General features: G+C 39.3%; 1 protein-coding gene across 3 annotated transcripts in view; it reads left to right on the plus strand.

Annotated features, from left to right (window-relative positions):
- PPP2R5C (protein phosphatase 2 regulatory subunit B'gamma) overlaps window positions 1-13,596 on the plus strand; it is a 194,267-nt gene that overhangs the window by 19,738 nt on the left and 160,933 nt on the right. For all 3 annotated transcript variants that reach the window (XM_077819371.1, XM_077819374.1, XM_077819372.1), the window contains exon 3: window positions 10,501-10,660. In XM_077819371.1, coding sequence (XP_077675497.1) covers window positions 10,501-10,660 — 160 coding nt within the window. The remainder of the gene's footprint in view (window positions 1-10,500; window positions 10,661-13,596) is intronic.

A 13,596-nucleotide genomic window follows, 5' to 3' on the forward strand; every position in this document is an offset into this window, starting at 1 on the left:
TTGAGGTATGAAAGATGATAGATTTTTATAAACATTTTTCTCTTACTTGTAAAAGTGTCCATGACTAAGGAGGCAATTAGTATAGGTGATAGGTAGTTGCCTCTTTTGGTTAAACAGTGTCTGAAATTAAGTTTGTATTCCATTAAACAAAGTTAATGTAGTAAAACTCCATGTACTATACTGTATTACTAGTTTTAATCTGGTAATTTTGTTTAAACTGTTAACTATCTGAAAGTCTTTTGGCTCCTTTCCCTGCAGATTAACAACAGTGTGGAGTCTGAACTCTGGAAATGTTAAGTGGTTTTAAATGGGCCATGTTAGAGCTTGGACCCTCAAAGCTGTCAGGTCTGCTTCTCTAAACTGGGTACAGAATGATACTCCTTATTTTAGCAAAAAAACAAAACAGTTTTAAAACTAAAAGTGTAATTAAACTACATGAGGAGTCCTGGTGGATTGATTTAAATCATAAGTGTTAATTATGATTGAAAACAGCAAGCAAGAAACTTTGATTTAAATCAATTATTTCAATCTTATTTTGCATTAATACTTGTTAGTTATTTCCTAAAGAGAGGTCCATTCTCCTTGATTAGTATATAACCATTAAAATGTGTTGATTTGCAGCTAAATGTTGCCTTTAGTTAACCAAAGGGTACATTATAATTATTCAAATTTATTTAAACTGTGCAATTGCTTAAAATACATTTATTCAGTTTCTTATTTTTATATTTTATTATGTTAGAAAATGATGAATGAGGCATTTCTTAGTTGCTAAGTGTTTTGTTTTGGCTCCTGGTTTGTGTCAAGCTGCAGTTGGATGAACATTGGAATTCACTGCAGAAAAACAGCATTCTAAAATTGTTTGTTAAATAAAACTATCTTACATTTTTTCTGCTGTATCCAGAACATTAAAGTTTATTGAAACATATTTTACATTTAAAATTGATTTACTAAACAAAGGAAGTATGTGTAGTTAGTTGATTGAATGGATTGTTTCTGATCACCTTGCCCTTCAAGATTTTAGTCCTAGTAGATTTCATGCTCTCATACCTTGTTTTTATTCAGCGATTGGAAGAGGGAAAAGAAGCTTTCCTGTTTTTTCAACTCTCAGTTGGATTCTCAGTTTTCAATGAAACTCAGTAGTCCAAATGAAGAAAATATTCTTTTTGCACCTGCTAGCTGAACTGAAATCAAACACAATTAAGGCAAAAACATTTCTGTACAACAGAAACTGAAAGTACTTACATTTATAAAAATGTGAATACTGGCTTTGGCTCCATTATAAAGAATGAAAATATTATTGATACTGTAGTACATGGCATTGTGACATTTGTAATTACAGTTCTGTAGTGTACTATATATTGAATTTGGGCAATACATTAAATGAAGGCAGTATGTTGAATAAGTGTCAGAATGTCTTGAGTGAACTACTTTGGCTTTCATTGTAAGATTTCTTTACAGCCTAATTTAATTTGCTTTTAAATGTAATTGCTAAAAAATTACATTTCAATTTGCAAACATCTATTTTAAGATTTTTATATATTTAAATATATTAGGGGGAAAAGAAGTTCAATTGATTGAATTGCCACCACATTTTATTCTCTAGTACATATCCAAAGATACCTGAGAACTTCAGCTTCAGTACAAATATGCATTGCATAGGATTCATGTATGAAATGTCTCCTGATATTTTACAAAGTACTCAATCCCTAAGAATCCTGAATCCCCTTTCACTTAGCAATAAGTACTGTTGCCTTCCCTGAGTTGACCTTGAGCCAATGACTGACTTATTTTCTGATCTCTTCCAAATAGCTAATATTAGGCAATAGCCAAGGCAACTTACAATTAAGCAGCATCTGTGTATGGGTGCTGCTAGGAGGCTGTAAGCTCTCATGATCTCTTCAAATAGTTTTATGTGGATGTTGAAGAGAAGAGAGTATGGATTTTTGTGGAACTCTGCAAGAGAGCTTGGAATACAACACATCTGAAAAAAAAGCTATTGCAGTTATCAAATGCAGCTGTTTTAACAGTTTCTTCCAGTTCAGTGGTTCATCATTCTTTCAACGTTGATAACACATGTTGTTACAGTGTAGGTCTGTTTACTTTTAGCAGTTGGACCAAATGAGGTTGGTTAACCTGCTGCTGCTTCAGGATGATGGACTATGTCCTTTCAGGGCAAGCAGTTGGTCTCATGATTTTAGATTGAGAGTCTCAGGTTAATCCCATCAGACATGCACTTCTGAAATGCCTCATATCTTCTGCTAATTATTGTGCTTCACATGACTACTGAGTCAATAAACAATCCAGCCTCTTTAGTGGTAAAAACTTTATGCAGGAATAAGAGTGTTAGGGTGTCTTGGCTGTTTCAAGTATAGGCAAGTACATTCTGACCATCTAAATTCCATGTAGTTTGACTCTTTGCTTTCCCTCCAGAAAAACAACCCACACCTATTGTATAGAGTTGCTGGCACATTCTACCCCAGACGTGGCTGCATTTCAAAAATGGGTGATCAATCCCTAAAATATATAGCTCCTTAAGTATTTTGGCAACCTTCAGGATGATGATTTGCTATTTTAAAGTTTTTTCCTTTATTGATGCTGATTTTATTGTATAGCAAGTTTAAGGTTGTGTTTTAATTTAGTTCTAAAACTACAGTTTAGAAATAACATTAAGAAAAAGACAACTTGAGTTATCTTAGGAGTGCCAGAGTCCTACTTTACTGTTTCAAAAATAGTAATTTAAATAAAAAGTTAAAGGTCACTTACTCACTTGAACGGGCGAAAATAGGACAAATGCAAGATGGAGAGAATGGGCAAACTCTGCTTTTACCTAAGTTTCAAGATCTGCTTACACTGTACGGTATGTGGGCTGTAGGTAAATATAATTTTAGTGAAACTTGGCACTTAAATTGAGCTTTTCTCTGACTTTATTTAAATTCTGGAAACTGCAATTTGTATAGGTACACACACCTTCCTGACAGAGGAAGGAGAGCAGTTTCCCCATCTGACAGCTGCCAAATCTAACTCCAAAGTCACAGTGACAATGAACACAGTAAGTTTTTCTAGTAGGGAAGAATCCTGTTAATAATACGCTTACTGTTAATAACACAAATCCAGACTATATCCATTCAAATAACAGATTCTGTTAAAGTTCAATGTGTGCAGTTCACTCTGCTATAGAGTTGTTAGGACAAGGAAGCACTCTTTAGGTCAAAGAGGGGTAAAAATGTGTCTACACATATAATTTCAAGACTACAGCACTAGTTTTAAAAAGCAGAACTATATTTATTCTAAAATTTAGAAATACATTTTGAAAAAATTATATTTTCTATATGAAACTAACAGTAAAACAAATGTCTCATACTGCCACCAACACCTCATTTAATCAAATTTCTTCTTCCACAGCCACAGAAATATTGAAACTGCTATAATTAAATTTTTAAAGTAAAAAAAAATTAATATCTATACAGAGTTTGATCAAAGAAACAGTGGCATTTTCCATTAAGTATTGTCTCAGATATGATATGCTTACAATTTTACATAACAAAAATGAAGAATCTGAATAAGTAAATTACTAAACCAAGCTATCACAATTGCTTGAATAATATCTGGTTTTCATACCAACAAGAACAAATGAACATCGGGGGAAAAACGTTATGAAATCAAAACTGATGCACGATTTTAAATACCAGTCCATCCTGACTGCACCATCAAATGGTTTTAATATAGCCTCTCATTAAGTTCTCATTTTTCTTGTGATGGTACAGTGCCCCTCTTCTAAAGGTTTAATTCTCACTAGCTTTCCTGACAGCTAGAATTTTTTTTTCTGCATCTTATAAAGGCAGTATCAGAAATAGTGTCTGACAAACTCTTGTGTTTAGATGTATAGAAAGGTTGGTCAGTGACATATAGGAATCAGACTTGTAATTTTTAAGCTGTTCTATGACTTTGATTCTAAAGTGGATCCCATAGTACTTAGTATTGAAAGGGGTTATTTGACAATAGGTGATAAAAATTGTGTTAGTCCTTCTTAAAAATTTTTAGGAAGTCAGCCGTAGGTCCCTATATCTGTAAAATGTGTAGATACAGGGATGGATTTAAAGACTTAGGCTATGTCTACACTTCCACTTACGTCAGTATAACTTACGTTACTCGGGTGTGAATAAGCCACCCCTCTAGAGACATGAGTTACACTGACCTAAGTGCTGGTGTGTATAGTGCTATGTTGACGAGAGAGCTTCTGCAGACGTAGGTGCGGCCGCTCCTTGGGGGTGGATTGATTAAGTCAATGGGAGAGCTTTCTCCCGTCAGTGTAGAGTGGCTACACTAGAGAGTTTACAGCGGCGCAACAGTGTACAACAAAATTGTAGCTTTGCTGAGGGCACATTTCTTGCTTATGCCATCTGTTTGGAGATTTCAGTTGCATAAATGAAATCAACAAGATGTTGAGGTGGCTGCGAGCTGGGTCATAATGCTGAACAATGTAACTTTGGTAATTTTCTCAATGACCTGCTGCAAGATCGCCTTGTTTGTGGAGTTCAGGATAAAGTGCTTCAAGGCTGTCTCCTTGCTGAGCCAAATTTGACATTTGCCATTGCTAGGAAAAGACCCTGGCTACTGAAACAGCATCATTGCACGCTGAGAAAATTTTTGTTGTGACAACCAACATGAACACTGTCACAATCAGAAAATTGTCATTGACAAACTTAGCAGAACAATGGGAACTCAAGCACAATGTTGTTGGACAAGATTGTCGGAACATCTGTTTAGGCTGCGGAGAACAGCATCAGTGCTCTGCATGTAGATTCAAAGATGTGGAGTGCCGATTCTGCAAAAAGAAAGGTCACATTGTGTGAGTCTGCTAATCAAGATCAACAGTGTGAAGCAAAAGGACTATTGCAACCATTCTCCTCCTCAAGTGTCAACCAAACTCAACACTTCCTTCAACAATGATGTCAAGAAGCTTTACCGTATTCAGAGGAACAAAGAATCTCAAGGTTCTGAAATGTTTGCAACAGTGTTCATTAATGGTCATGAGTACGAAATGGAAGTCCACTCAGGCTCTGGAGCGTCAACGAAGAGACCTTGTCTTTTTTCCCCTCTCATTTTACTCCCTTATTGGCAAGTCTCTTGCGTGGCTTTGGAGACTACAGTGGACAAAAAGTTCATCAGAAGCTGTAATGTAAATGTTTGCTACAACTTTTTCCATGCAAGATTGCCTCTCATCATTCCAAAATGTCAGTGTGAAAGCCTCTTATGCAGGAACTGGTTCACACTATTGAGAATCAGCATCCATGCCATCAGCAAAGAACGACTAAAACAGATAGTCGACAAATTCCTTCAAGTGTTTATGGAAGAATTGGAAGTTTACGAGGACCACAAGTGTTGCTCCACTTGGATTCAGCAGTTGTGCTGATCATCATGAAGGTCTGGAATGTACCGTTTCCCCTATGTCTGAAGATTGATGCTGAGCTAGAACTACAGGGAATCCTTGAGCCAGTTACACTTACAAAATGAGTTACGTGACTGTATGTGTAGTCGAGCAGAATGATGACATGCAAATCTATGGAGATTATAAGTGCACTTCAAACAAGGCACTCAAACAGCACCTTTACCCAGTGCTTGCTGTTAACCAACTGCTCAGTGTTCTGGCTGGAGGAAAAGTCTTTGGAAAACCTTCCCCAAGCATATCACCAGCTGATATGCAGACCATTATTACTCATTGAGGTCATTTTGAGTCTAGTGTCTCCAGTTTGGCATTTCTGTTGCACCAAGAATTTTCCAACATTTAATGGAAACTCTGCTTTCCAGAATTCCTGATGCTGTACCATATGGAAGTCCTGCTACGAGATCAACAGAGGATGAACGTGCTGAGCAATTTTGAGAAGTCTTGAACCGATTCGAGAAATCAGGCATTTGAATCAAGAAGGAAAAATGTGAAATTGGAGTTACAAGTGTCACCTTCTTGGATTATCCCATCAACGCATCTGGTATCCACCTGACAGAAAACAAGATGTGAGCAATCCATGATGCCCCGAGCCAAATTCCAAACAGGAACTTCAAGCATTTGTGGGGTTGCTCAACTTCTATCAGTGTTCTTTCAAAAAAGGCAGCAGTCGCTGAACATCATCATTACGTTCTTGACAAGGAAGTTCCATAGAAATGGACTCTCCTGTATGCAGAAGCCTTCAAGAAGTTATTGACGTCCGACTCTGTTCTCGTCCACTGACGAACAGAGGCTGTTGATTATCTGTGATGCATCACCTTATGACATCGGAGCTGTTCTCAGCCATCCCTTGCCAGATGAAACTGAGGCACCTATCGCCTACTATTTCAGAACCTTCCGGTCCACCAAGAGAAAATATGCACATATTCGTGAAGAAGTGCATGTTATCATTGCTGCAGTCAAGGAATTCCACAAATACATCTATAGTTCTGTGATTGAGATTCGTACTGACCACAAGCCACTTCTAGGAATTCTCTCCAATAACAAGTCAACACCTCCAGTCATGTCATTGTGAAAGCAACAGTGGAGTGTCTTATTAAGTGCTTATGACAACGTGCCTGTCTACAAGCCAGAAAAGTCTATCGCTAACACTCACACACTGCGACGAATGCTGCTACGGAGGCTGGATTTTGCCATTCCTTCTCCAACTGAAGTTTTGGAATCCCTCCCTGACCCACCACTTATGGCTGACTCAACTGGGAGTAGAGAGGATAGGTGGCCAGCTGGGAAACTGCCTGTAGAGTTCGAACCATTTTTAAATTGTCAACATGAGCTTTATGCCCATAAAGGTTGCCTCTTAAGGGGACATGTTTTTATTTCAGAAAGAGGTCATTGAGTCACCTTAGATACGTTACATGCCGCACATCCAGGAATTGTGCACATGAAAGCATTAGCCAGAAGTTATGTCTGGTGGCCAGGTATCGATGCTGACCTAGAAAGAATTGTAAATGAGACTTGGTCTACACTACAGAGTTAAGTTGACATAAGGCAGCTTACATTGACCTAAATATGTAAGTACATACACTACAACGTTGCTTCCGCCGATGTAAGTTGTCCACTATACTTTACCTCTGCAAGAGGAGTAGTGCTTAGGTCGATGTAGTTAGGGTGGTGCAGAGTCTGTGTTGACACTGAATTACTTACATCACCTGTTGGCTGTTAGCCCTGTGTGGAGCCCCCCTGCTCTGGGTCTGACAACTGGGGCCCACAGCTGTCAACCCCATGCGGGACCCCAGGGTGAAGCGGGGCTCCAGCTGTTTGCTGCACAATGCCCCACAGAGTTAAGTTGGTGGAAACATTTCTGAGGAGGACGCAAACCATGGATAAAAGGCGCATTGTGTGGACATGAACCACTGTGGTAATTACTGCAGTGACTATATGTTCACCTAAGTTAGGTCGACTTACTTTGGTAGTGTAGACAAGGTCTGAGTGTAGCATATATCAACCTACTTGAAATAACCCACCAAAAGCCTCAGTTTTTCCCTGGGAGCTGACCAGGAAACTGTGGTCAAGAATCCATATTGACTTTTGAGGGGTCCTTTTAGGGAAAGAACTTTGTGATCATAGTAGACTCTTCCTTAACATGGCTCAAAGTGATCTTAATCTCATTACAAACGTGTAATACAATGATCACTGCTCTTTGTCAACTATTCCTAACTTGTGTTACCAGATACTATCGTGTCCAATAAGAGAAATGCTTTTATCTCTGATGAGTTCAAGGACTTTGCCGAAAGCAGTCTCATTCAAGCTGTTACCATATCACCAAGCAAATGGTCAGGCTGAATGGGTGCTGCAGAAAACCAAAGATGCTGTAACAAGGATCATCAAAGGTGACTAGCTGACAAGATTTGCCAGGTTTCTCATTGCTCCAGATCTCACTCCATTCCTGACTACAGGAGTTAGCCCAGCCAAACTACTCATGGGATGATGTCTTAAGACATGCCTCGACCATCTTAATCCCAACCTGGCTAAGGAATTGCAACACACCAGGATCAGGTTCTGGATTCCTTCTTGAGATCATACACCCTGCTTTTTTCACACCATAAGAAAGTGTATTCAGTAGACATTACGGAGCTAGACCAAGGTGGGTTCCTTCAACAATCATCTTCCGGTCCCGTCTCCTATAAAGGCCAGACTGCCAATGGGCAAGTCTGCTGTCATTACATCGGCTCCTGAGAAGACGCTCATCTCCAAACAACGTTGCTCCAGAGGAGTCTTCAGGTGTGCCTCCTCTAAAGCCAACTATCAGTTCTCTCCTTATTGGTACCGCCTCCAATCTGACACTCCGAGCTTGTCGAAGTTGCTACTTGAAGGGGACAGTGCTCCTGTCTTTCTGGGGGTTCCCATTGGATCATAGTTAGGAAAGACACCTGCCCTGTGGAGTGTCATAGAGAGACTGCAGTGCAGGTGAGAGCACTACGGTGGCTGAATGATCATGTTGCTGAATAGGAGAGGGGTGTGATTTATGCATTGGGGGGCGCGTAGTTTTATGTAGGGGGATGCGCTCACCAGTGGCACTGCTGTTACTACCCCTGAGTTGTTGCCCAGAGAGGAAGTTGTTGCCCAGAGTTCAGTTCAGCTTTCTCTTTGATAGCAGACAGTTAGTCTATAGTTTTCCTGTTCATGACAAACAAAATAAGAGTTTATTGTTGCTGCTGACTGTTAGAGATTACATGAATTGCTCACCACACACATAAAACACTAAAGTAATGAATAGATGGGCAGGCAATGCTTTGTAGTGTGTGCAGAGGTGAACAAAAAGTAGCTTAAAATTTAGGACAACAGTATTCCAGTGAAAATGCAACTGAATCTGGTTTCGTGCAGCTGTAGCTTCACATTGATACGAAACCATATTTTGCTGGCTACCATATATACCTCATTTTAACTCCTGCTGTAGTCTGTATTATTCTGACCACTTGTCAAAGTCAGGAATCTGTGTCTTTTAAGCAATTTTACACTTTGACAATACAAGAAATAGAAAAAGGAGGCTGGGCATTGTTTTGTTACAGAGAAGTGTCAATTGTATTTGCAGACATGTATACTTTAGTGTAAAAAAAATGTAAATCTGACAGCCTTTTCAGTACAGATAATTCAAAAAGCATTGAAAAGTTTGCAGTAATGTTTCTAGCTAGATCAATTCTTGTTATACTCATAAAATTACCTTACTCTTAGAGTAACAGCCGTGTTAGTCAGTATTCCCAAAAAGAAAAGGAGTACTTGTGGCACCTTAGAGACTAACCAATTTATTTGAGCATAAGCTTTCGTGAGCTACAGCTCATTTCATCGGATGCATACTGTGGAAAATACAGAAGATGTTTTTATGCACACAGACCATGAAAAAATGGATGTTTATCTCCCGGGAGAGTGAGGGGAGAAAACCTGGATTTGTGCTGGAAATGGCCCACCTTGATTATCATACACATTGTAAGGAGAGTGATCACTTTAGATAAGCTATTACCAGCAGGAGAGTGGGGTGGGGGGAGAGAAAACCTTTTGTAGTGATAAACATCCATTTTTTCATGGTCTGTGTGTATAAAAACATCTTCTGTATTTTCCACAGTATGCATCCGATGAAGTGAGCTGTAGCTCACGAAAGCTTATGCTCAGATAAATTGGTTAGTCTCTAAGGTGCCACAAGTACTCCTTTTCTTCTTACTCTTAGAGAAATTATATCCTTATTAAGGATTCTCTTCTGGAATCAAACATATTGTAATGATCAGTGTAGATGGCACTACCTGTTGGTGGAGGTGTGGTCTATCTTTATCTTAATGCTAAATCTTAATGTTTTATGTTGTCTTGGTTGGGGGATTGAGGGGTTGGAGGGTGGGAAGATGGAGAGAGAAAGTGGGAAACTGGGAGGAAGTTAAGTGCTGAGAGGTACTTGCAGTGTTCAAATAAATCCTTTGATTTCTGCATACAGGTAGTGCGACTGGTGGCAGTGGCTTCAAGATGGCAAAAGCACTGACTCGGGCTGCAGGGCTAAAATAGCAACGTAGACATTCAGGCTCTGGTTGGACTTGGAGACCCACCCCCCTGCAATTTTATAGCTCTGCAGCCTGAGCCCTGTGAGCCCAAATCAACTGACCCAGGCTAGCCACAGCAGTACTGCAGGTCTCGTATTGCAGTGTAGACATACCCTAAAAATACAAGACAGGCAAAGGGTGGGGGAAAAAAAGCAATGTGACATACATACACTACAGAAATGCCTGTAAATGGGGTGGGGGGGAGGGGAGTAGAGTGTTTCAAATAGATTAGGCAACACAAGTGACAGAATGATATTCCACATCTTTGGAGAATTGTGGCAAAGTCAAGACCAACTGACTGGAAAGAGCGTGCAGGGAAGTAGGTGGCTATGCAGTCAGAGGTAAGCTAGAGTAAGTTCATTAGAATTTTATTCTGTTTTTAGCAAAATCAAACTTGCCTTTAACCTAACTCTGTTTTTCGAATGTTCTGTTTAACTATCTCAACTACATTTAAATGTTTTTTTTTTTAAACAGGTGTCAAACAAAAAAACAAACAGCTCTCCTCCCCCAGCACAATTATCTAAAATCAAAGTACCTGCTCCACAGACTGTACTGAAGAAGGAAAAACGGCAGAGTTCTTCAAGGTTTAATGTTAGCAATAACCGAGAACTCCAAAAACTGCCAGCTTTAAAAGGTATCTGTTTTTTTCCTTTTATGATCTTTGTTAAAGTTTTGGCGTTCTTAGGGGTAAGTTAATAATAGACACGCACTTTAATTTCCAAAAGTTGGCTTTTCTTTATATGAAAATATAAGTTGTTGTCTATCACAGCTGAAATGAAGATTTCCTAATGCGCGCCCTCCACCACCAAAAAAATCAAGGTTGGTATATGTGTAAATGTTACTTGAGCACAGCTTGACCAGATGCTACTTTAGGGTGAAATTCACTTCTTTCCACGTAAAACCGTTGTAATTGGGTTTTGTGTGGAAGACTAAGCAGTGTTGAGAGGCTTAGATTTCACACACCAAAATGCACGGGCAGGCCATGCAGCTGCCCTTCCGCCATCACCTCCACTCCTCCTTTTACAGCAGCTTTTGGGCCACTGTATTCTCAGATTCAGCAGCCCTCCTCATCCTAAATACATTCAACCCCCTCCACACATCCCTATTCAGGACCAGCGCTAAACTAATCTCTGGAATTTAGTGGATGTGTCTAATCTGTTTGCATCCTTCTGGAGGGCTAAAGTGGTTTATAGGGCCTTGTGTTAGCCCTGTGAGTATTAATGAATTTCTCCCTTTCTGATTAGAATGAAGTCTTAAGTTTTGTGTAGTTTTGAAACCACACTGACCAGCTTTGGTGAAGAGAGAAAATTTCTGACTTTCCTTTGGTATCTTGTTACTACTTGTTTCTGCTAGTGGTCCATTTTGTGCAAACTTGGATTCTAGCGCAAAATCTAAACAGTGACATCAGCAATGTTAAGGCAGAAAAACTTCCAAACATGTGGCATATATGATGTAAGATGAGCTGATCTGTTGATACAAAAGTGAGCGAGGTTGCTTTAAGGTTTTGTGCTAGAGTGCGAGTTTGGATGTGGGGTATGTATTGCTTTTTGAGATCTGTTAAAGATGGAAGTGAAAGCCTTAGAGTGGCATGTTTTAACAACAGTGTTGTAGGCAGTGTGAAAGTGGCTGAGAGAGACTTTTCCCTAAATTCTTCATTTCCCTGCTTAAATTTATTAGTGTCCTTTGAAAATGAGGAAATTCTGTTAGCTTTTAAGCCAGTGTTAACTCTTTTGCTCGTTATGTGACACTTCTTGCAATAGGGAGGGTTAGGCTCTACTGTCCTGTTTCCAAGCAGATGTCGTTAGTGATAAACAAAGGAAGAAAAATATGTTGCAGCAACTGATGTGCACTGCATTAGCAGAACAGTCTCTAAATAGAACATTTCTTTGTTTCTTTCAAGGGATGCTAACTGCTTCCTTAATAGATGCTTTCCATTTATTTTATAAAACCTGTAAATAAAAAATGCTTTAGTGCCACAGACTGTAAATAGCATTAACATACATATCTCTGTGTGTGTTCAGCTATCGTGACCATTTCACCATAATTACACGATGACAACTTATTTTTTGCATTACTTTCCATTTTTTGTGAGGTGGTAAATTTAGTACTTACATTCACAGCACTGGAGACTGACAACCTTTCTTTACCCAAAGAAGGGTAGTGTTAGTGCAGACTTCTCCATACAATCCTGCTAATGTGATGACTCCTGTTCTGGAGTTACCACCTCTATGGAGAAGAATTATTTGTGTATTGTGATAGTAACCAATTGTGAAAGACACTGTACAAACACATAACAAAAAGATGTCCCTGCTTAAAGTTTACAATCAAAGAATAAGACGAGAGAACGCATAGGGAGTGTAAGGTAGTTCAGTGTCCGTGCCCCTTCAGACTTTGGCTTCAGTGCTTAAACTGTAAACCGGGCAGTCAATGTTGATGTGAGAAACAGTCCATTAAAAACTGGCAATGATGTTTTGACCTTGGTGAGTGTCATGAAGGTGGAAAATTCTATCCTATCACCAGTCCCTCAAACAAATTCTTGGATTAACCACTGATGTGCATTTTTGAAAACCAGAATGAATTATTCTGTAAGGATTATATGCAGTCTAACACACTCTTGTTCTGTTGAGAAATAAGACTCAGTTGTAGAGTGGTCTGTTAATAATGTTATGACTTCGTTGGAAAAGTTTTCTATTATGAATATGCAGGATTTTATTCACTAATGAAATAGTCTTGATTTTCAAGTATAAGTATTCAAACAGAAGGAATACTTCTTACTGTGGTCATGTCAGCATGGTAAATGTTATATTTTAAAATATATACTCTATCCTTGTGATTTTGAGAATCTGTCCATTTAAACTCGTTTGCTAAATTAAATATATTTAGCAATAAGTTTGCTATTAGAAGAAAACACTGAACCTCTTGGATGATGATTAAATATAAAATACTGTTTCAGCACTGAAGATCACTCAGTTTTGTGCCTTTTTGTTGCAAGTGTATTCAGTCCTAGCTTTATAAAAACGTAACTTCAGTAAGATGTTATAACTTTAAAAAAAAACCCTCTTTCCCTAACATTGTCACAGTATTTTTCATCCCACTGCACTTTACGATTTGTGTGACGTATGTAATATGCACATAGAATCGTAGCAGTGGAAGGGACATCAAGAGGTCTAGTCCAGTTCCCTGCATTCATGGCAGGACTAAGTATTGTCTAGACCAGGGTTTCTCAAACTTGCTTGCACCACGACCCCCCTTCTGACAACTTGCTTACTACACGACCCCAGGAAGGGGGACTGAAGCCTGAGCCCCACCGCCCAGGGCAGGGGGGACAAAGCCCAACCCCTCCTCCATAGGGTGTGCAAAGCTTGAGGACTTCAGCCCTGGGCGATGTGGCTCGGACTTTGGCTTCATTCTGAGCCCCAGCAAGTCTAACACCAGCCCTGCTGATCCCATTAAAATGGAGTCCCGATCCAGAGTCTGAAAATTGCTGACCTAGACTATCCCTGACAGTTGTTTGTCTAACCTGCTCTTAAAAAATCTCCAGTGATGGAGATTCCACAACCTCCCTAGGCA

The sequence above is a fragment of the Eretmochelys imbricata genome, chromosome 6 (assembly GCF_965152235.1).
Source record: "Eretmochelys imbricata isolate rEreImb1 chromosome 6, rEreImb1.hap1, whole genome shotgun sequence".
NCBI lineage: Eukaryota > Metazoa > Chordata > Testudines > Cheloniidae > Eretmochelys > Eretmochelys imbricata.